At 44.6% G+C, this 22,500-nt stretch overlaps 2 protein-coding genes across 3 annotated transcripts in view; one reads left to right on the top strand and one right to left on the bottom strand.

Annotated features, from left to right (window-relative positions):
• Positions 1 to 365: 365 nt before the first annotated feature.
• Positions 366 to 7,700, bottom strand: Mpz (myelin protein zero). The gene is made up of 7 exons (XM_050142962.1): positions 7,595 to 7,700; positions 5,913 to 6,009; positions 3,053 to 3,219; positions 2,563 to 2,776; positions 1,898 to 2,033; positions 1,692 to 1,752; positions 366 to 1,582 (listed from the first exon to the last, which is right to left on the bottom strand). The coding sequence occupies exons 1-7, from the start codon at positions 7,634 to 7,636 to the stop codon at positions 1,481 to 1,483; spliced, it is 819 nt and encodes a 272-aa protein (XP_049998919.1). The 5' UTR covers positions 7,637 to 7,700; the 3' UTR covers positions 366 to 1,480.
• A 1,896-nt stretch (positions 7,701 to 9,596) lies between these two features.
• The window catches only part of Sdhc (succinate dehydrogenase complex subunit C), a 20,199-nt gene continuing 7,295 nt past the window's right edge, over positions 9,597 to 22,500 (top strand). Inside the window, exons 1-4 of one of the 2 annotated variants that reach the window (XM_050142965.1) lie at positions 9,597 to 9,663; positions 14,402 to 14,458; positions 16,585 to 16,686; positions 20,257 to 20,318. In XM_050142965.1, the coding sequence (XP_049998922.1) occupies positions 9,644 to 9,663; positions 14,402 to 14,458; positions 16,585 to 16,686; positions 20,257 to 20,318 (241 nt within the window). In that variant the 5' untranslated portion in view covers positions 9,597 to 9,643. Of the gene's footprint in view, positions 9,664 to 9,910; positions 9,933 to 14,401; positions 14,459 to 16,584; positions 16,687 to 20,256; positions 20,319 to 22,500 lie in introns of those variants that run through there. The other variant, XM_050142966.1, reaches the window with a different exon arrangement.

Raw genomic sequence — 22,500 nt, 5'->3', positions numbered from 1 at the left:
GAGCACCCATTGCCCACAAAGACCAGAATGTTATACTATGCACAACACAGCTATACTGGGGAGGGTTCCACCGTCTCTTACTTGATTCTTACAAAAGGTCTGGGAATCACACAGGGTGGGTAAAATGGTCCTGTGTGTTTATGAAGAGCAAACCAAACTTACCAAAGGCAAGTAACCAGCCTGGGGAACACAACCAGTGAGCAGCTGGCATGTTTTAGAGTGCAGGTCTCGGGAAAGAAAGCTCTTGCGTTCCCACCCATGTACAAGCAGAGCCGGACACAGAGAAATGTGGGTTGGGAATGAGAGAAGAAAGAGGTGGGGATTCTTATGAGGACTAGAAAATGCAAGGTAGAGGCAGCGGTGTCTGGAAATGTCAGTGTTTATTAAACATTTAAGGACATTTGGAGGTGGTAAAAGAAATGTGCAGAACGTAGAAAAATCCTAACAATCCCCTGCGCCTGGGAGCGCAACCTCTTCCTTTCCCTCCTGTTCTCCTGTGGTTTTGCTGTTTGCTGTCTCATTATTTATTTCTTAAAGCCCCCTACACCACCCCTGACCCGTGAGGATCCATTTTTCTCTCTCTCCTTCCCCAAATCTTGAGTCCCAGAACTCTGCTCCAGTGTGGTCAGAGGGCATCAATCATGTAGCTGAGGTCTGAGGATCAGGGGCTCCACTGCCTGGGCTGGCTGGCTCTCCGGAAGAGATAAAGACTTAGCAGGGAGTGGGGAACTGCAAAAGCCACATGACGTCATTGGTCCTCAGTCATGGGGGCACGGGCTCAGATAAACAAACAGAAAAAAAAATATGGTGAACAAATAAAAAATGCTCGACAACCTAAATAAACCCCTGATGGAGAGTCTGGTCTAGATGATGTGGACTTGAACCCAAAGACAAGAGTGTGGAGCTGGGCCTCTGAGGGAAGGAAAAGAGAGAGCAGGAAAGAGCCAGGGGGATCAGCTGGGGTGGAGTTGTGGGGGATGGGAGGCCAAGTGGCCTATTGTTGGGCAGAGGCTATCAAGGTCCCTTTCTTCTCGGTGCCTGAGGGACAGGCACCAAACACGCAGCCCTTGGGGCAGGCGAGGAGTAGGGTTAGTCCCTAGGCTCCGAGAAAGCCGAGGGGTAAAGATGAGGGAGGAATACAAGAACTTGGAAAGGAAGGTTGAAATGAAACTTTACATCTCATTGGGAGGTAAGGGCAGGGCAGGGCTGAGGAGCAAGAGGAAAGTACCTAGACCTGGGAAAAGAGGAGCCTAGGTCCCCCTGCTCTGACAGGGCCTGGACGTGACCATCATTTGTCCGATTCCAGGCCCATCATGTTCTTGAGGGCGTTCTTGAGGCTGGTTCTACTGGGGGACTTGACTGCAGGCCGGAGCTCTGAGCTCTGTTCATCTTTACGAAGCTCCATCTCGATGACCACCACCTGAGAGCCTTTGGAGGACTCCGTCGCAGACCCCCGACCCCCCGCCCGGCCCGCTAACCGCTATTTCTTATCCTTGCGAGACTCCCCCAGCCCTTTAGACTTCTTCTCACTGGCAGCTTTGGTGCTTCTGCTGTGGTCCAGCATGGCGTACAGCACCGGCGTCTGCGGGGAGAGTTGCACTCATCAGCTTAGGTCTTGACCTCGCCCACCCATCCCTCGCTGCTCTCCCGGGTTCCCAGCGTTCTCCTCCCTAGTTTCACGGCTCGCTTACCTGACGCCCGCGCTTCGAGGAGTCCTTAGAAGACTTGTGAAATTTCCCCTTCTCCATGGCACTGTGGAAAGAGGGGTTGCAGCAGAATTGGTCTCACTGGAACCTACTCCTAGCGAATGCACTTCCTCTTTTCTTTCGCCCTCCCACCTCTGAAGCAGTCTCGGGGGATCCTGGATAGAAGGTGGGGATCAGGCTCCGCCCCTTACCTGAGCCTCCTCTGCAGGGTCGCCTGCCGGCGCAGCCAGCAGTACCGAATCAGGTAGAAAAGCAGCAACAGCAACAGCACCACCCCGAGGATGCCCCCGATCACGGCTCCCAACACCACCCCATACCTAGTGGGCACTGGGAAGGGGCAAAGAAATAACGTGGGTGGAGGGGTAGGTAACAGAAGCCTGTATCTATGTAGCTTCGCACTACACCTATTTCTAGTGGTTGGAAAAGTGAAAATTCTAGCCAAGTCTGCCATTTGCCTCCCTTCCCAGCGGTTTGTCTTTTACTATTATTTTATTATATTTTTTGGTCTGGGCAGGGTCCCACGTAGCCCAGATTGGCTTTTGACTAGTCTTTGGGTACTTGCTACCTAGCCGACAATGGCCTCGAACTTCTGATAGATTGGCCTCTGCCTCTGAAGTACAAGGATTCCAGTCAGAACCTCCATGCCTATCCCCACAACAGTTTTACTGTATATTTCAGCCTGGTCACTCTGCGACCCAGGCAATCACCTCCTCAGCCTCCCCAGAGCTGGGATTAAAGGCTCACACCACCACACCCAGATTAGTTAATCTGTTTGCCCTTCCCCCAGTCTATCAGCCCTCCCTGATACCTTCTTTGAACTGCTTCCCAGACCCCTGTCCCTTGTCCCTTCTCACACCTTTTTCAAAGACATAGAGCGTGACCTGAGAAGTCTTGCCCACTATGTCTGGTGGGTTTTTGACATCACAGGTGAAAGTGCCGTTGTCGCTGTAGTCAAGGTTGTGTATGACAATGGAGCCGTCCTTCCAGCGAGGGTCCCCTACCCACTGGATGCGCTCTTTGAAGGTCCCCACTTCGTCAATGTAAGGTTGTCCTTTGGCATAGTGGAAGATCTACGAGGAATGAGGGAAATAGTGTGAGGGAACCGTAGTGTGAAAACTGCTGAAACCTGGCTCCAGACTCAGGGTAACAGATCCTGTCCCAGGAGAGGAAGGACAGTGCACACAGGTCCTAGGCAAGGTGACAAAGACTGTTTACTTACTTTGCTACAGTTGAGTTTATGGCTCATAAAATAGCTTCCCTCTGTAGCCCAAGTTCACTTTTCTGTTGTTTGAAGCACCCTGTTATCTAACTCCAGGACACTCCCCTACCCTGCCCAGCATACTTACCGAAATGGCATCTCGGCCTCCTTCAGGCTGGTAGCGCCAGGTAAAAGAAATGTCATCTGAGACCCATTCACTGGACCAGAAGGAGCAGTGCAGGGTCACCTGGGAGCCCACGGCGCCATAGACTTCCCTGTCTGTGTAAACCACAATGGCCAGGGCCGGGGACAGCACTGCAAGCAGAAGAACATGAGATGTACACACGGGCCCAGTCAGACACGGAGAGCACGTGAGACCAGCCAGCCAGCAAGGGCTGGGACGCGGGTGAGGCCGTACCAAAGAAACACATCTGCACGGATTTGGTTGGTGAATGTAAATGCTTGTTGCATCAGCCCCACGGCCTCAGCCGAAAGACTGCTCCTCGTGTCTATTGCCATACCACCCTGAATGGATCCCATCTTGTCTGATCCCAAAAGCGAAGCAGGCTCAGCGTGGAGGAGATAGATCAGTGCTTTTCTGTAGGATTCTAGAAGGTGGGTGGTAGCCAACTCTCACTTTCCCTTTTAGTCTCTTTTTTCTCCTTCCTTCCTTCCTTCCTTCCTTCCTTCCTTCCTTCCTTCCTTCCTTCCTTCCTTTTTTTCTTCCTTTCTTCTGAGGCAGCTTTACTATAGCCCATAGTTATTATCCTCCTGTCTCAGCCTTCTGAGTGTCGGAATGACAGTCATGTGCCAATGGTTAATAGCTAATGTTTTTGTGTTTGTTTTTTCCAAGATAGGATTTCTCTGTGTAGCTCTGGCTGTCCCGAAATTCACTCTGTAGACCAGGTTAGCTTCGAAATCAAAGAGATCAGCCTGCCTCTGCTTCTTGAATGCTAGGATTAAAGGTGTGCACCACCACCACTCAGCTTATTTTTTTTTTTTTAAGACAAAGAGTCTTACTATGTAGCCCTGGCTGACCAGGAACTCAATATGTAGACCAACAGGATGCACAGAGATACACCTGTTGCTGTCTCCTGAATGTTGGAATTAAAAATATGCACCACCGTGTCGTGCATGCATTCTTATAAGCTGTTAAAGCAATACAAATAAAGATAATGTCTCCTTTGACATTTACTCTAACAACCAATTTCTTTCCTGATATCTCCACCCACTTTGAACCACCATTACTAGTTAGTAAATATACTTTCTCTATGTATAAAACCCAATATAAATGCAATACACTCAAGATCTATCTGTGCTTATAACAAATGGATAAATTTGTTTTATGGAGCTTTTTAAAATATAGTGTATATACCATATATTGGATTATAATTTACTTTTTTGTTTTGAATTAAGAATTTATGTATCTGGGATGGCTTTCTGTGATGACTCATAGACATCATTCCAAACTGAGCAGTTTTATAGCATTTCACAGTACAGCAAATTCACATTCTTGCAAGAAGACAGAAAGAGGAGGAGGAGGAGGGAGAGGAGAAGGAGAAGGAGGAAGAAGAAGACAACTAGGAATGTGAGTCCTCTTGCTGGGCACAATTGTCCTGCTGCATCCCTGGTTGCCGTTTAGTTTGCTCTTTACTGGGGAGCCAGGGAAGAAAGGACTTCATATCACCATCGGGAAAAACTAGGTATACAGTAAGACCCAAAGTCCAGCACTCAGGGGACTCTGCATGTGGACCTCTGCGGTTCACGGATCTTCCCTCGTCTTGGTCACACTGGCCTGCTGCCACCCCTATAACCCACCCACACAAGGAGAATCATTCCAGGGAGACTATGTGTGGGCTGGCCCTGGGGACAACTGTAGACTTTTACTGTTCTTTAGGAGGGGGCAACCAAACAAAGTCTCATTGTCTAAACAGTGCTGGAGGCTCATGCCACACCCACTCTCACCGGCGGCGTGGTCCTGAATCCTCCACCTCAGCATGCAATATCTTTTCTTTGCCTCCTGGGAATTCTACCTTAGAGCCTCCTTGGGAACCCCCAGTATAATAAAGAGGGTTATTCATTGGTTCTGACTCCTATTCCTCCTATCCCATCATCAATCTTTGCTCTTCTCAACTTGCTCAGTGGTTCTATGGGTGGGACAGAGCTTTCACCCCCTTAGCCTCCCTAGCTCCTCATTTCCTTTACCAAGGCTTCCCCCAACTTCCTATCTTCATCATAATCTTGGGGAACCACAGAAAGCCCAGTATGAACCAAAAAAGCCTAATTTTTGGATATACAACCCAAAGAGTTGAACTTGACCAAGAAAAGAACCTTGGATTTTCTAACCGTTCCCCTCCTCTGCTGCTCATCCCACCCTTACTCTGGCTTGCCTTTGGAAGGCAAGGCAGTTTGGAAGGATCCACTTAGTTAACCTTGCTTTCTAATGTTCTCTTGCTGACTCAACATCTGTCAGAGGTAAAGGAAAAGGTTGCTCAGTTTAAAGAAGACGGCTTTAGTGGGACAAGATCTTAGGATTCACTCACATTATAGACGGGAGGCCACAGCCAGAAACCCAATCTAAGAAGCTGAGACCCCTGAGGGTGGGCTCACTCATTAGTTCATATTGCCTGGCTTTTCTTTTCTGGGAAATTAAGGTTGGATAGCTCTTGCACCACTTGGGAATGAATGGGGTTCAGAACCCAGCGTCTGATTCGGTTCTTTGCTGTACCCCTCTTTGCTTCTTGGTGGGCTGTCAGCGTGGGATCTGGGGACATCTGACTGGTTTCCAACCTGGATGCTCGGGGAAGCTCTCTGTGATCTCTTTTACTGTGTCTTTTCAAGAAATACCCTTTCTGCTTCCTTTAGATGATCTATCCCTTCCCTCCCCACACCTAACATAGCACCCCTTTCCTGCTCCCACTTGCTGTGAAGAGCACAGTGGGGACCTGGAGAAGTTGCTGAGAGAACACCTGAATCTCAGGGTTCTGGGACTTGGGGGCTTCACTTACCCAAAGAAGAGAAGAGCAGGGCAGCCAGGATAGGGCTGGGGCTGGATGAGGGAGCCCCAGGAGCCATAGCTGGGGTAGGGGCTAGGGCCCAGAGCGCCTGTGGGGTGAAGAAAGTGGGGGACAAGGAACTGAGCAGGGTTTTCTGGAACCTGCTTAAAATCCCCTGGATTCCCAGCATGAGGGGGCTGTCCTGAGCGAGTGACCAATTGCAGCCTGGCATGTGCGATTGAGAGGTGGTTGGGAGGGTGGCAGGGGGCATGGAGCAGAAGGGGCATTGTATACTCTGGGTGGAGGGGTGGGAGAACACATACCACCCCATACACAGAGAGCTTTGTATATTCTGACCTCCCCCTACCCTAGGCTGGAATGTTGGGGGGGGGGTGAGGGAGAGGGACAGAAAAAGGGACACAGACACCCTTCTCTGGGGAATAGATAAGCTGAGAAACCTAGATCCAAAAGGCCATGCAAAACTTCCTTCTTAGCCTCCTTGCCTGAGAGCCCTAGGACCTAGAGGCCAATTTTTTTTTTCAGAGAACTCCCAAATTAGGATGTCCCATGTTGTTCTGATTGCTACGGCAACACTGTAGCCTCCTTGAGATGACAAAGCCCTTTGGGAACAACTTTTTCCATCTCCCTGAATCCTAGGAGATGCTACCTAGACAGAAGCTTTTTTTTTTTTTTTTTTAACTTAGAAACTTCCAAGAAGAAGCCCAAATCTCCCCCTTTTGTTAGGAAACCCTTCAACACCTTATGCTGTACAAGCAAAGGCACATATCGTCCTGCATACTGGCCATTTGGAAAGTATAAGAATGCTGGTATTCAAATGGTAAGTCGGCTCTGCCTGCAAGCTCAAAGACTAGTTTGAGGAGGCAGAGGGGAGAAACAGCCAACAAACTCATCAACAGCCAATGAACAGAACGCTGGGAATACCACACAACACCAACCACTCACTCCGTCAGGAAGCTTAGGTTCTTCAAATAACCTTCACTTCATATATAAAGTTCAGAGGAAGGAGCAGCCAGGTCTAGGGGACAATGTTCTATAGGGACCTTGAAGGAGAAGTGCCATTTTGAAAAGGGGACTAGGAGGGACAGTGGCTAGATGGAACAGCAGAGAGCAGAAGCAAAAGTAAGTCATCCTCCCCCATCCCGTGTGTGTGTGTGTGTGTGTGTGTGTGTATGTGTGTGTGTGTGTGTGTGACATTTGTGAAGCTCTGGGCATATTTAGAGCAGATTATATACATCCATGTTTGATTTGATGTGGGGATCTTAGGGTACAGTAGGAAACAAGTCTGAACAGGAAGCTTGAAGGTCTCAAATGACAGGCTCAAGAGGTTAGACTTATTCTAGTGCACTGGAAGGATCTCCTCAAGAATTGAATTAGAGATGGGGAAACCAGCCTCAGTTTATGCCTGTCTTCCTAGCACTCAGGAAGTGGAAGCAGGAGGTTCAGGAGTTCAAGCCTAGCCTGGGCTATAAGAGATCCTCTCATCAAGCAAGCAAACAAACAAGATGTTTGGAATGTCTACATGACCAGAGTCTGGGATTACAGGTGTGCACTACTGTGTGGTTATCCGCAGTGCTGGCCTAAAAACCGGGGCATTGTGAATACTAGGCAGTCATTCTACTTGCTTGGCTACAATGCCCAGCTTTACTATTTTCTATGTTTGTTTCTTTACTGACCTTGCTAAGGCTGTAAGTCTCTTCAGGTGGGCTGGTCAGCATATTCTTGTATCTTTGAGTCCCCTATAGCACTTCCACAGACTGGCAAAAAGTCAATTATACATATCTGGTCAATAAAATTATAAAAGACAAGTGATGGGCTCAGCAGTTAAGAAAACTGACTGCTGTCCCAGAGGGTGGGGACTGAGTCCCAGCACAGCACCCACATGGCAGCTTACAGGTTTGTAACTCCAGCTCCGGGGATCTGGCTCTCTCTTCTGGCCTCCTGGAGCCCCAAGCACACACGTGGTGCACATACAAAACAAGTAAAACACCTATATATACTAAAACAAAACAAAATAAAAAAAAACAAAAAAAAAAGAGCTGAGTTAAACAGGCATTCATTTTACTGTTTCTGTTTTTGAGATAATGGTTTATGTAGTCCAGACTACCTGGAACTCAATCTGTAGCTGAGGATGACCTTGAACTCCTGATCTTTCTGCTTCTACTTTCGAAGTACTAGGATTGCCGGTGTGCCACCAAGCCTGGGTTAGAGAGGGTTAGAGTTCACTATCAGAAGACTGTATTTACTGATTAACCTGTTTACTTTTAAAAGCTGTTTTTTGTTGTTCTGTTTCTCCTGTTTACTAAATTTTTAAAAGCAGGGTTTTGTTTTTGTTTTTGTTGTTGTTTTGTTTTGTTTTTCCTGTCTCTGGAGGCTGTCCTCCAACTCACGATCTTCTTATTTTAGCCTTCTAAGTGCTGGGACTGCAGGTAGCGCCACTATTCCCAGTACGAAACTTATTTTTTGATGCATCCAGCACTGAAATGTGTTGCAGCCGTCTTGAAGATCAAGAAACACTGCAAAATAGATTCTTGCACTGAATAGAAGACTGGACGAGAGAGCCTCTAAGGTCCCTTCCAGTGCCTAAAATATGAAAGAGCGTTGTCAAACGTTACAGAAATAATATTATTCATTCGATGCCGGGGGGAAACGCGAATTTGTGCTATTTAAATCCTGAAAGGAAAAAGGCAGGAGAGTGCTAGCGAGCTAAATATAAATAGGATCTGAATATTAACACAACCGAAAGAGATTTACAATAGAATTAGTCGCCCTGCGCTCCCCCTATTCTTTCTCCCTTTGCCCCGCCACCACAGCTCCCAGGGTCAGGAACTTTGGCATTCTATTTCATTCCTTTCTCACTTGCTCACTCTCTTTTCTCAGTTGAGAGCGCTCTGCAACTGATTTCAGTACTTGGATTCCTCAAAACCATTTATATACAGCACATATAAATCAAAAACTGGGTTCTCCACGCCCCAGCTTCTTGTGGCTGTGGGTGTCACCCACGTAGCGCTGAAAAAGAAACAAGGGAGCGTTGTCTTTGGCCGGTGGGAGTTTGGTTCAGGCAGCAGCTCAAGCCCTGGAATTCTCAGGCCTAATGGAGGTGGTCAAAGAGGATCCCCGACCCTTGCAAATAATTGTGTGAGGCCCTCCGACAGCCCCGCCCCCACCCTGGACTGTCCAAATTGGGGTTCAGTGTGCTTATCTCGCTAGGGATACAGCTCGAAAGTATAGTACTTGCCTAACATCTCTTTAGGGCTGAAGAACCGTGAGAAAGCACTAAGGAACCAAAGGAAGCCCAAAGTAGCTTTTTCCTTGAGTGTCTCAGTCAGTTAACTCGGAGATTTTAGGTCAACTTGGAAAGGAGGCAGTTGAAATGAGCTGCCGAAACCCTCAGTGAATAAACGGGGCGAAGTCGCTGTCTGGTAAAGCGAGCCGTAGAAAATAAACACTTAGGTAGGTAAAGGCACTAAGTATAATCACGCGACGCTTTGGACAAAGCTTTGACAAACGATGCTAGAAACTACTACGAGAGAGGAAAAGCAAAGACCCGGGGGCGGGGGGGGGAGGGGGGAATCGCCATCCACAAAGAACCGAACCGCAAAACACAGATTTAAAAAAAAAAAAAAAAAAACCTAAGTCGTCACATGACAGCCCCGCCCGCTCCTCCGCAAAGGGAGGGGCAGCATGGGAGCCGTGCGTCATTTCCGTCCAGACCGGAACTCAAGATGGCTGCGCTCTTGCTGAGGTGACTTTAGCCTGGGGCTGGGAATCCGTGCCCGCTATCCTTGGAGGACCTGAATTGGGCCCTCAGGGTGGTGACAGCGGCAGAGGCGTACGGGGACAAGGAAAGGACCGTAGATGTGCAGGCCGCGCCCCAGGGATCCTAGCATCCCTCGTCCCGCCCGGGCTCGGAAGGGCTTAGAGGTCACTCTGTGTGGATGAGTGGCGCGGCTGTCCCTCTACTCTACCCACGTCTAAAGCCTCTTCCCAAATTGCTCTTGTGAACCCGCCCAGGTCCGAGGCTCCAAAAACCTCTAACTTCAAGATCAGTTGCTTCGTAGGCCTGCGGGGAGGGGGATTTAGGGACTATAGGAGGAGGGGCTCCGTGGTGCACCTCCACGCTTCCTAATCCCTGGCAGTTCTGCTGCTGTAACGCGTGGGCACTATCTGGTTTCCAAATGTATCCCTCCCAGCCCAGGGTTAGCAGTAGCAGCCGGAGGGGGTCTCTGCTGCTGCCCTGAAAATTCCGTTTGTTTTCATTAGCGTTGTGTTATGGTGGGTATCCCCGCTTTACTCTGAAATTCAATTTCCTGTCCAGAGAAATAGCCGAGATTTTCTTTTGTTCTGAATTCTTCACTCTTTTGGTATCATCCCCAGAGCCGCAGTAGTTGTTTTAAGGGCACGGACAGTTGTGGTACGAATCCCAACGCAGTTTTATGCCTGGCCTATTTTTGGAAATTATTTGTTATGGAAAACTAACTTCAGTGCTGTTGAAATTCCAGTCCCTGATTCTCCCAAATGTGTTTTCATTTCTCTTTCCACTTCAGTCATGCAGTATAAAAATAGAGGGATTCTGTTTAGTTTTCTTTGTTACAAAGTGAGTCTTTGGAAGTTGGGATCAGTTATCTTTAGTCTTATTTTCATGGTGCTGTGCATTTTCTTAGGCGTCTCTTCTCTGAGATAGGGCAGGACCAGGTTTTCCAGAGCTGCGTCCTTCATTCTTAATTATCTGACCCGCAATTGAATGCCCTCAAATTCTTTGATGTAACATATGTTGGTGACTGTTAGGGCTTGTTGTGTGAATTAACATTTAGCTTGAAATGATCATATTGGTTTCAAACATTTCATTTTAGGAGTTTCAGGGTTAGTGTTTAGAGTCTTCATCTTTGGGTTCTTCCTGGAGTCAGCCAGTCTCAGGCTGAAAATATTTACAAGTTACAAAAAGCAGTTTGAGTTTGTTACCTGACAAGCGTTATGCTGAGTTCATATGGATGAAACTGTAGGTATACCCTGCTGTAGCCTTCTGTCATTCAGATACTCATTCTCCGTCCAGCACTTATGGGTATTGTTTGCTTCAAAACCTTTGTTCTCGTGTAGGCATGGGATTGGTTTATCTGGACTGCCCATTGGTATGTATGTATGTATACTTACACATATATATATCTTTTCCCCGTTGATTGTATTTGGACTGCACATAGGTAGCACCCCTCTTTCTTAAACCATATGGCATAACATTTATGGAACATTTAAATAATATTGGGCATAATAAGTAATATAGAAATTATTGGAAGTATAGGACAATGTGCTCAGGACATCCCTAAATGCCACACCATTCCACATAAGTGACTTAATCAGCTGCCTGAGGAGGCTCACACCGGTAGTCTCAGCTCTTAGGAGACTGAGATAGGAAGGGTTGCTGTAATATTGAAGCCAGCCTGAGCTATAGCGTGAGTTCCAGGTCAGCCTGGGCCACAGAGTAGAATCCTATCTCAAAACAAAGCACTTGCTTCTAGCCATAACCCTTTACAATTTTTTCACTTTCCTTTATTGTGGGTGTGGGTGGGCACACATGTGCCATGGTTTGTGTGGGGAGGTCAGAGGACAATTGTGACTCCCAAGGGTCCAACTAAGGTTGGCTTGGTGGCAAGTGCCTTTGCTCTCTGAACCGTCTCGCTGGCTCCTTTCCAGCACAGAAAGTCTTTTCAGAGGTTCTGGTTTCACGTGGAACACAAGGATAGATACTTACTTTCATATTTCAAATGAGGCTATGGAGTTCATGCAGCTTGTTTCTGTAGGGCCTTGTGTCGAGCGTACATTGGTATTTGGGGAAACAATGGCACCAGACAGAAGAACATGCGGTAGATTCCAGCCCACATGTGCAAACTCTTGCTGGGTAGCTGAGTGACAGGGCCTAGCTTGGTGTGAGGAATGTGTGCCCTGCAACTTCAGAGACAATTCAGTTGATTTAAAGAGATTTGTTCCCACTTCTTTCTAAGAGCCCTCAGTACACAATGTCTGCATTCACCTCTTGCCTCCAAAGGGAAGAGAGAGAACTGAAGAAGGGTTGGCTGGGTTTTTCTCTTCGAATAATGGTCCCTTCTGATGCTCTGTTGTAGAGCATAAGGCTCTTGAAATGATGTGTGTCTAGTGTCGGTGATTTGATGGACATCATAAACCTTTTAGAAGACTATTGGATTTAGATGATTGGAGCTTTTTGTTTGTTTTGTTTTATTTTTACAGACAGGGTTTTTCTGTGTAACAGCCCTGACTGTCCTGAAACTTGCTCTGTAGACTAGGCCAAACTCAAATTCAGACTCTGCCTGCCTCTGCCTCCCTAGTGCTGGGATCAAAGGCATGTGCCACAACCTGCTGGCTAGAAAGTTAATTCCTAAACTATTAGATGCAGGAGTTTAAATTTTTTTAAATAAATTATCCAGGTAAGATATACTATTTGTTCATTTTTGGTTTTTTAGTTTGGTTTTTGAGACAGGGTTTCTCTGTAGCTTTGGCTGTCCTGACACTCCTCACTCTGTAGAGTAGACTAACCTACCTCGAACTCAGAGATCCACCAGTCTCTGCCTCCTGAGTACTGGGGTTGAAGGTGTGCATCACCACTATCTGGCTCAGGTTTGGGGTCTTAATAAGCTCTTCTATCTCCGCATGCCTTGCACATAGTGAACAATTCTAATTACATAGAATTAACATAGTAAATGTTTTGGCTTCCAGAACTTCATTGTGGTCACCTTCTTCAGTGCTTTGGAAGTGTTCGCTGGAATTAGGAGATTAAAGGATGTGTTGTTGAATGTTTTTCTTTTTCATTTTCCTTTTTGGCTTTTTGGACAAGGTCTTGATGTAGCCCTGGCTGGCTGGAAATTGCTGTTTAAACCAGGGTGGCCTTGAATTTACAGTAGTCTTCCTGTGTCTTCCCTCCGGAATGCCAGTATTACAGGTTTACAAGCCTGATTACCTGAGTTTGATCCCAGGATCCACATGTTGGAAGGAGAGAACCAGGTCCTTGCAAGTTGTCTGATTCCCACATGTGTGTTGTGGTGTACACCATCACACACAAAATAAATAAAATGTAATTTAAAAAAATTATTTTATTTACTTTTTTATGTGTATGAATGTTTTACCTACATGTATGTCTGTGTACCAGATGTGTGCCTGGTGCCTTCAGAGTCCAGAAAAGGGCGTTGGGTTTCCTGGAATTGAAGTTACAGATGGTTGTGAATACCATGTGGGTGCTGGAAACTAAACCCTAGTCCACTAGGAGAGCAACATGTGCTCTTAACTGCTGAGCCATCTCTCTCATCCATGTAATTTTTTTTAAGTAGCAACTTTTAGGTAGAAAAAGTAATTATTTTTTGTAAATACTTTTTGTGGGAATAGAGAGAACTTTTGCTTTCTCATGTTTTTATACTACCATGTAGAAAGCTTTGGGACTTGAAGTTTGTCTCTGTTAGCTGGAAGTAGATGGTAGGTTTTTAATTTTTAAAAATTAATTATTATTATTATTGCATGTTGTGTGTGTGGCAGTGTGCACACGTGACAGTCAGAGAGAACTTTGTACAGTTGATTCTCGTCTTCCGCCTTTAGGTGGGTTTTGTGGGACTGAACTCAGGTTGTCAGGGTTTTATAAAATGCTTTTATCCACTGAGCCATTTCCCTGGCTCCAGATGGTAGTTTTTGAAATGACCTGGCTTAATATTAGGACTGCCCATCCTCAGATCCCTTGTTCTTCAAAATCTAATTCATCCATTTGGAGCAGGTCTCTGCCATACATAAACTATGTGCTTCCTAGTGTCAATTTCTCATTTTGGCTTGTTTAGTTTCTGCAATGCTGGGGGTTAAACCCAAAGCCTTATCCTTTGAATGTTAGGCAAGCGCTGAACTATTACAACCCCCTTATTAAACTCTCGTGTTTTATTTAACCTATGTCGGGATCCGGGATCAGCCCGCACCTAAATTATTTCTCGTGCCAGAGTTGAGGTGTGGTCAAACAAACTCCTGTAAGACCTAGCTTTAAGGGGGCTGGAGAGATGGCTCAGTGGTTAAGAGCATTGCCTGCTCCTCCAAAGGTCCTGAGTTCAATTCCCAGCAACCACATGGTGGCTCACAACCATCTATAATGAGATCTGGTGCCCTCTTCTAGCATACAAACATACATGGAAAGAATGTTGTATACATAATAAATAAATAAATCTAAGAAAAAAAAAAGACCTAGCTTTAAAACAAACAAAACAACAACAAAAACATCCTGAAGACAAATGTGGACTCCTAGCACTTGGGAGGTGGAAAGACTTTAGCTACATAGTAAGTCTGAGGCCAGCCTAGACTATATGAGACCCTGTCTCAAAAAACACACAACAAACTTGTTTCTTGTCTCACAAGATAAAAAAAAATATAATAATAATATAGTATAAGGTGGGGAAGTTGATATGCTGGTGTTAGTGACTAAATTTGTCTTCTTGAATCTCATGCAGACACGTTGGTCGTCACTGCCTCCGAGCCCACCTTAACTCTCAGCTTTGTCTCAAAAAGTAAGTTTTGAAGTCTGTTGTTATGGAATTCCTTTACACTGTGTAAAGGTGTGTCACTGTGATGGATTTAATAAAAAGCTAAACAGGGCTATTATTGGTTTAATAAATAGCTAGGCAGGAGGTATAGCAGGGACTTCTGGACAGAAAGAGCTCTGGGAAGAAAGGTGGAGTCTCCAGTCAGCCATCGAGAACACAGGATGGGCAGTACAGAGTAAAGGCAACTCAGCCACGTGAACAAACGTTGATTAAAAGATTAAAACGTAGGCAATAAGTCTCCGTGTCTTATGTTTTTCCCTTCAGCTGGTGGCCCAAAGAAAAATCAGTCTACATACTATGACTATATTTTTAACTTTTTTCCTCATGAAAAGGCTGTAGAAAACTGGGTGTGGTTCCTGCACTCCAGAGGCAGAGGCAGCTGAATCTCTGGGAGTTTTACTTCTTCCTGCTCAATATTTATTCCTAGTTGTTGACTTCAGCAGTTGCCTTCAACAATTTTTTTAAAGGTTTTACCTTGGAAATATCAAAAACCTTATATTTTCATAAAATATGAATAGTACATTTTTGGTCCTTTGTGTTGGTCTCATTGCCTTGTTTCTTTGAGTAAGTCTTGCAGTGTGGCGCAGCACGGTGTTGAGCTTCAGCGACCCCAGCGTGAGCCTCTGTGTGCTGACGTTATAGACAGTCACTGTGTGTGTGGTCCTGTGGTCATTTCATCCAGGTTCATCAATTGCTAACATGTTTGTTTGCTTACATAACAGTAATTGTACTAGCATAATTATTATCATTAAGAAATTAGCTGATTAATGCTTATCTGATACACAGCTGATTTTCGAATTTTCTGTTTTTCCCAAATAATGTACTTTATAGAACTATGGCCTTTTTATTCCTATAGCCAGAACCTAGTCAGACTCATAAATATTCATAACTATTATGTTTTCTTTTTGGTTTTGATTTTTTTGGGCTTGGGTTTTGTTTTGTTTTGAGACAGGGCTTTGTGTAATTCAGGGTAATCATCAAGCTTGATATGTGGATAAAGATGATACAGAACTCGATCATCATGCTTCTACCTCCTACGTGCTAGGATTGTAAGCCCTTTTGCTTTTGCTGGCCTTACACTTACTATGTGGTCCAGGCTGGCCTTGGGCTCCCAGTCTTCTTCCTCTGCTGGTGTGCTGCTCTGTGCCACTTTATCTTTTTATGGTCTTTACCTTTTTTTCTTTCTTTTTTTTTTAATTTTTTTTTTTCCGAGACAAGGTTTCTCTGTGCAGCAGCCCTAGCTGTCCTGGAACTCTCTCTGTAGACCAGGCTGGCCTTGAATTCACAGAGCTCTACCTGCCTCTGGGATTAAAGGAGTGTACCTCCACTGCCCGGCTTCTTTACTTTTTTCTATTTTAATTTTATCTGTATGGGTGTTCTTGCATTTTTGTCTGTGTACTACATTTATTCAGTGTCTAGGAGGTCAGTTGGATTGCCTGGTACTGGAGTTACTGTTATGAGCCACCATGTGAGTGCTGAGAATCGAACTCGGGTCCTCTGGAAGAGAAAGCAGCCTCTGCCTTTAACTTTTGAGCCTTATCTTCTTTTTTTAAGTGTATTTTTTCACCCTTATCCTTTTTTAAAATATATATATTATATATATTTTATATATATATATTTTACTTATTGATGTGTGTGTGGTGGGGCTCAGGGATGGTCAGGTGATGGTCAGAAGACATCTTGTGGGAGTGGTTTTTCTCCTACCATGTGCATCCAGGAAGATCAAATTTGTCAGCAAGGGTCATCAGATTTGTCAACAAGCGCCTCCTCACTGAGCCATCCTCCTGATCCAACCATTTGTTTCTTAAACAAGACATCTAAGGGCTAGAGGGTAGCACAGTATAAGAGTGTGTACTGTTCTTGCAGAAGACCCAGATCAGTTCCTAACACCCATGATGTGTAGCTGACCCTTGCCTGTTACTCCAGCCTTCTGGGATCCAACACCCTCTTGAGGCCTCCTCAGGCTTCTGCACTAACATACGCACACCCACACACAGATATACACACATAATTAAAATAAAATAAAACTTTTAAAAATACTAGGTAAAGTACAAACCTTAGTCCTTTTTGAACCTCTTGTTTTATTTTAGTGCTGTTCCGTTGGGAACCACAGCCAAGGAAGAGATGGAGCGGTTCTGGAATAAGAACACGAGTTCAAACCGTCCTGTTTCTCCCCATATCAGTATCTACAGGTAAGGACACTGGAGCCGGATGGTCTAGAGTTGGCCCTTTTCTAAGTATCTTATTGAATGCAGCACATGGGAGCAGTGGGCTGGGCAGTAATGACTGTACTGTCCACACCAACGTGCAGCTTCTTCGTCTGTCGGTGGGAGTGTCTTGAGAAAGTTCACCACAAGTGAAAGATTTCTGAATGCACAGCTGCCAAAAAGAAAGTTCAGAGCAAAGAGCTCATGAGTCAGAGGTGTTTCTGGAATTGCTTGCTGTTACATTGAAGACTTCACACACACTTTGTCCTGTACGTTGCTGCCACACCACACAACACTGAATTTGAGACTGTGGAATGTTTTGTTTTGAATTGTAGCATTTTTATTACACAGACAGGAGTGTTCTGCTCTTATGGGTTAATTCTGGAGAACAGTGACTTTTAGTACCTTCCTACTATGAGTCCTTAGCATATAAACAGCAAAATCTTAACATTGGAATGTGTTATGCTAGGTTGTTTGATCTTAAAATTGCTGTTTAAAGTCCAGCCATGGTGGCACAGGCCTTTGGTCCCAGGCCTTGAGAGGAGGAGGCAGCAGGTGGATCTCTGTGAGTTTGAGACCAGCCTGGTCTGCAGCTGTTTCACAGAGGAAAAAAAAATTGCCGTTTGAGGCTGATCAAGGTGGTGCACTTGGGTGCTGAGGAAGGAGGATCAGGAGTTTAACCTGTCCTCAGTTCCATAGCAAATTTAAGGCCAGCCTGAGCTATGAAAGAACACACACGTTCATACGTCTGCACTTGTGTTAGAAATGTGACTCTCTCCACTGAGCTAAAGTTACCAGGCTGAGAAGAGGGTTCAGTAGGTTGAGGTTCTTCCTGCTAAGCCTGACGACCGAGTTTGATCTTCTGGTCCCGCATGGTGGAAGGAGAGAACTGACTCCCCAAAGTTTGCATTTTGTGTAAGATGGCACACTAAATTATATATGAACTATTTTAAAGTAAATAAGCAAGCTAACAGGGGCTATCTTTTCCTTGGGCTCTAGGGGAGTCCATTTGTTTTTGCAGTTTCTAGCTTCTGGAGGTCTTGCTCGTTTCTCGACTTCATGATTTACTAATTTTTTTATTTATTGGTGCTTTAGACAGGGTCTTACGTAGCTCAGGCTGGCTTCAGTCTCAGTGTGTAACTGAGGCTGACCTTGAATTTCTTACCCTCCTTGTAGAGATTGAGATTACAGGTTGTCCAGCATGCTTGCCTTATTGCATATACTCTTTAGATTTCTTTCTTTCTGTAGGGCAAACCTTGCTTTTTTTCCCAAGGATTCCTGTTTTGCACAGAAGTTACACTCTTTTACAGTCATTGTTTATTTTGATGCTCAAGTTGTTCTAGCCATGGCTACTAGGAGTTCTTCAATATGGCATCAGTACTGGAGTTTTAGATGTGCTCGCTGCTACCAGCACGTCATTGACTTTAGGTCCTCTTGTAGGATAGAGCTAAGATATATACTGTGCTTGCAATTGTATGTGTGTGTGTGTATACATACATGTTTGTTCATCTCTTGTTTTCAGAAGTAGAAGTGCTAGCTGATTTTGTTTATGTCTTCTTAAAGAATCCCTATAGAGCTTTTAAAAATTAAAAATAAATAAACACTAACTCAGCAAAGCCTCTTGAGTTTGCTGTCCTCTTTACTTGGGTCCCTGCCAGGGGATACTGGCCATTTTTTTTTAACCACCTCCACAAATACCACAACCCTTCAGGATTTTTTTCCAGCTCAGATTCCAGAAATAATTTTTATTGTAGAAATTGGACATTGTACCCTAACAGAAGGTTAATAAAGGATCTTAGTATTTAAGGTAAATGGTGAGAGCCTGTCTCAAAATGAGGGGAGGGGACTGGGGAGGAGTAGGTTTATGAGGATGGAGATAATTCCAGATAAGCCAGGCCTTTCTTCACAAGTCATTTGAAAAAATTGACATTAGGTCCAATTATGGAACTTTGCATGAAAAAAGAAACAGTAGGAAACGTGGGGCCATTTCCTAAATAATATGCCAAGGAAAGGTATCGGAAGTAGTTAGCATAGTACTTATGTTTTTTTGTTTTTTGAAACAGAGTCCTATATAGTCCAGACTGGCCTGGAATTTAAGTTTGTTTTTTGAGACAGGGTCTCGCTGTGTAACCTGAGGTTACAGGCATGAGTCACCACAGCCAGCATGATTGCTCTCTAGTTGAACAAGCTCCAATTGGCACCAATATGGGGCCCTGGGTGAAAAGAGTTAGAGTTGTATTTATTTCTTCTTCTTAATGGTAGCAGTGCTTTAGTTTTGTAAAAAAAAAAAAAAAAAAAAAAAAAAAAAATAACTTTTAAAAAAGATTTAGTTTTATTAGATATGTATGAGTGTTTTGTTGTTGTTTGTCCTGTACCCTCAGAGGCCAGAAGAGGGTGCCAGATAACCCTGGAGCTGGGTTACAGGTCATGGGTGCTGGGAACTGAACCTCTGGCCTTTGCAAAAGGAGCAAGTGTTTTAACTGCTGAGCCATTTCTTCAGCCCCAAGAGATACTTGTTATTTTTACTTATTTACTTTTGTTTTGTTTTTCAAATGGTTTCTCTGTGTAGTCATGGCTGTCGTGGAACTCACTCTCTAGACCAGGCTGGCCTCAAACATAGAGATCCACTTGCCTCTGCCTCAGAACTGCTGGGATTAAAGATGTGCACCACCACATCTGGCTTTTTTTTTTTTTTAAGATTTTTTGTTTTCTTGCTTTTTTGTTTTTGAGACAGGGTTTCTCTGTGTCACTTTGTTGCCTATCCTGGAACTAGCTCTTGTAGACCAGGCTGGCCTCAAACATAGAGATCCACTTGCCTCTGCCTCAGAACTGCTGGGATTAAAGATGTGCACCACCACATCTGGCTTTTTTTTTTTTTTAAGATTTTTTGTTTTCTTGCTTTTTTGTTTTTGAGACAGGGTTTCTCTGTGTCACTTTGTTGCCTATCCTGGAACTAGCTCTTGTAGACCAGGCTGGCCTCAAACTCACAGAGATCCTCCTGCCTCTGCCTCCCGAGTGCTGGATTAAAGGCATGCGCCACCACCGCCCAGTTTAAGATGTTTCTTAAAATGAATCTTTTTTTGTTGTTGTTCTTTTTTGCAGTGTATTGAACTCAGGGCCTCGTGCATGATACATAAGCATTCTACCTCTGAGCTGTGTACTCAGTCAAAGTTCTTATTTTCAAAATTAGAAAGTGGAAATAGGAATGTGAAAGCTGGGTGGGGTTTTCTTGCTTTTTGTTTTTAAGAATTTCTTTTATGTCTATGAATGTTTTGCCTGCATGTATTTGTATATATCAAATGTATGCTTGGTCCCTTGGAGGTGAATACTTGACAGGATCCCAGAACTGTGTGTGAGCCACCACTCAGGTAATGGAAACCAAACTTAGGCCTTCTGCAGGAGTAACAAGTACTCTTATCCATTAAGCCATGTCTCTAGCCCCAGATGGCTTTTGTTTTTTTGTTTTAAAATTATGTATCCTAAAAAAACAAAACAAAACAAAAAAACAAATCCTGGTATCCTTTTTTAAAATTGTCTTTGTATGTTTCTTTGTAGATGGTCTCTTCCCATGGCAATGTCCATTTGCCACCGTGGCACTGGTGTGGCCTTAAGTGGAGGTATGTATGTATATTTACACACACACACATACACACACACACACACACACACACAGATCTTTGTGTGCACAAAGGGATCTTTGAAACTGTGTTTCTGTGACTCTTATCCCTGCCTCTTTTGTACCTCAGTAACTTGACTTAGAGTGAATGTAATCCCTTTAAGCTTGACTTTTTTGGGGGGAGGGTTTCAAGACAGGGTTTCTCTGTGAAGCCTTGGCTGTCCTGGAACTCACTATGTAGATCAGCCTGGCCTCAGATTCACAGAGATCTGTCTACCTTTGCCTCCTGAGTGCTGGGACTAAAGGTAGCATTACAACACCCTCCAACTCTTTTAACCTTTTTATTAATTCATTCCTTTAAAAATTAATTATGAGTTCCCACATTCCCACTGTAACTCATTAGCATTTCCTACGCTTGTACAAGACTGACGTTGGGTTTGGTTCCCAGAACCAACATGGTGTCTCACAACCATCTGTAATTCTAGTTCCAGGGAATCCAGCACCCTCTTCTGGCTTCTCTGGACACCAGACACACAACTGGTACATATACATAGTTGCAATCAAAACCCCATACACATAAAAATAAAATAAAAATTAATCTTTTAAAAGTAATAAAAAAAAAAAGAAACGCCAGGCAGTGGTGGCCCACGCCTTTAATCCCAGCACTTGGAGGCAGAGGCAGGCAAATCTCAGTGAGTTCGAGGCCAGCCTGGTCTACAAGAGCTAGTTCCAGGATAGGCTCCAAAGCTACGGAGAAACCCTGTCTCAAAAAACAAAACAAACAAACAAAAACCAAGACATAGTAGGCTTTCTTCCTGTAGAATATGTTCCAAGAATTCCCAGCTGGTCATGGTGGTGCATGCTTTTGACCCCAACACTCAGGAGGCAGAGACAGACCACTCTCCTTGAGTTTGAGGCCAGTCCGTTCTACTTAGTGAGATCCTATCTCAAGCAACAACAACCAAAAAAAAAAAAAAGATCCTGTTTCCTTTGAGATTCCCTGGATCATTATTCCTTTTATTTGTAATTGCTTCTAATGACTGTAAATTTAATTAGCTACATATAATTCTGAATATAGGCTGTTGTGTCATCAGCAGAGGACGTGCTGAATAGAGCTTCACTCTAAGTTAGCGTTTGCATACTCGTGAGTCCGAGAGATTCCGGGGAAGCAGATGGCCAGAACATATCTTATTAGTGTAACAGCATTGTAGATAAAGATAACAAGGTTCTATCAATCCAAGTTTTCATGGTCACTTGGAGAGCTTTTTTGGGATTCTTTAGCTGTTTTCATTTTTATTGCAGGGCTTTCGAAGAAGTGTCTGAAAGAGTTTTTGGCAGCTTCTAGAAGGGGCAGAGCACTTACTGCCAATCACATAGCCCCACATAGCACTTTACAGACAGTAGAGCCTGCAGGGCTGGCATTTCCTGGTGATGCGTGGGGCAACCTTAGCTGCTCTGTGCTGTGTGCTCTTTGAAGAGTCTCTACTCTGGCACCCAGGTTCTAGGAGGGGTCTAGAGGGGCAGTTCCCTTACCTGATATATTGGACACCAGAGGAAGATACAGGAAACCTCAGACTTAATGTCTTGGGGAATTTTCACATGGGACTGACTACCCTGGGACTCAGGTAGGCCGGGCTGACTGCAGACTGTGTAGTCATCCTGACTGATCCAGCAGTAAGGTCACTTCTCAGCTGTCAGTGAGGTTTGGTTTTTTTAGTTGTGAGGGATGTTAAAAGGGGGAGTAACTCGTCATACTGCAATTTCATTTTACCCTCAGAATCCCTGTAGCCCGCCCTCCACCACAAACCTCCCTCCTGTTCTGGAGGTTGAGCCCCAAACCACATCCATGGTAGGCTAACACTTCACTCCTGAGCCAAATTGGACCCTCTCACTATAACTTTTTTATAACTTTTTAAGATTTATTTGTGTGTGTGTGTGTGCCGCATATATGTGGAAGCAGGATCCCTTGAAACCAGGATTCAGGCAGTTATGAGCCACCCACTGTAAGTGCTGGGAATTTATCTTGGGTCTCCTGAGGAGCAGTATACTCTTAACCACTGAATCATCTCTCCAGCCCTGTCTTACCACTATTGTTTTTTTTTTTTTTTTTTTTAGTTTTACTCTTGTAGCTGTGGCCAGCTCTTTCTTTTTTTTTTTTTTTTTTTTTTTTTTTTTTTTTTTTT

The sequence above is a fragment of the Alexandromys fortis genome, unplaced genomic scaffold (assembly GCF_014885135.2).
Source record: "Alexandromys fortis isolate MF-2015 unplaced genomic scaffold, M_Fortis_MF-2015_v1.1 scaffold_51, whole genome shotgun sequence".
Lineage (NCBI taxonomy): Eukaryota > Metazoa > Chordata > Mammalia > Rodentia > Cricetidae > Alexandromys > Alexandromys fortis.
This window is presented reverse-complemented; position numbering and strand designations above follow the sequence as displayed.

What these genes read in the sequence shown, in the direction of transcription:
- Mpz (XM_050142962.1), bottom strand. Translation starts at nt 7,636, where the DNA reads ATGCTGACCAGCCCACCTGAAGAGACTTACAGCCTTAGCAAG. An exon ending in AGACTTACAGCCTTAGCAAG is followed by an intron (nt 6,010 to 7,594) that starts GTCAGTAAAGAA and finishes TTCACCCCACAG; the next exon opens with GCGCTCTGGGCCCTAGCCCC. An exon ending in GAGGCCGAGATGCCATTTCG is followed by an intron (nt 2,777 to 3,052) that starts GTAAGTATGCTG and finishes CATTCCTCGTAG; the next exon opens with ATCTTCCACTATGCCAAAGG.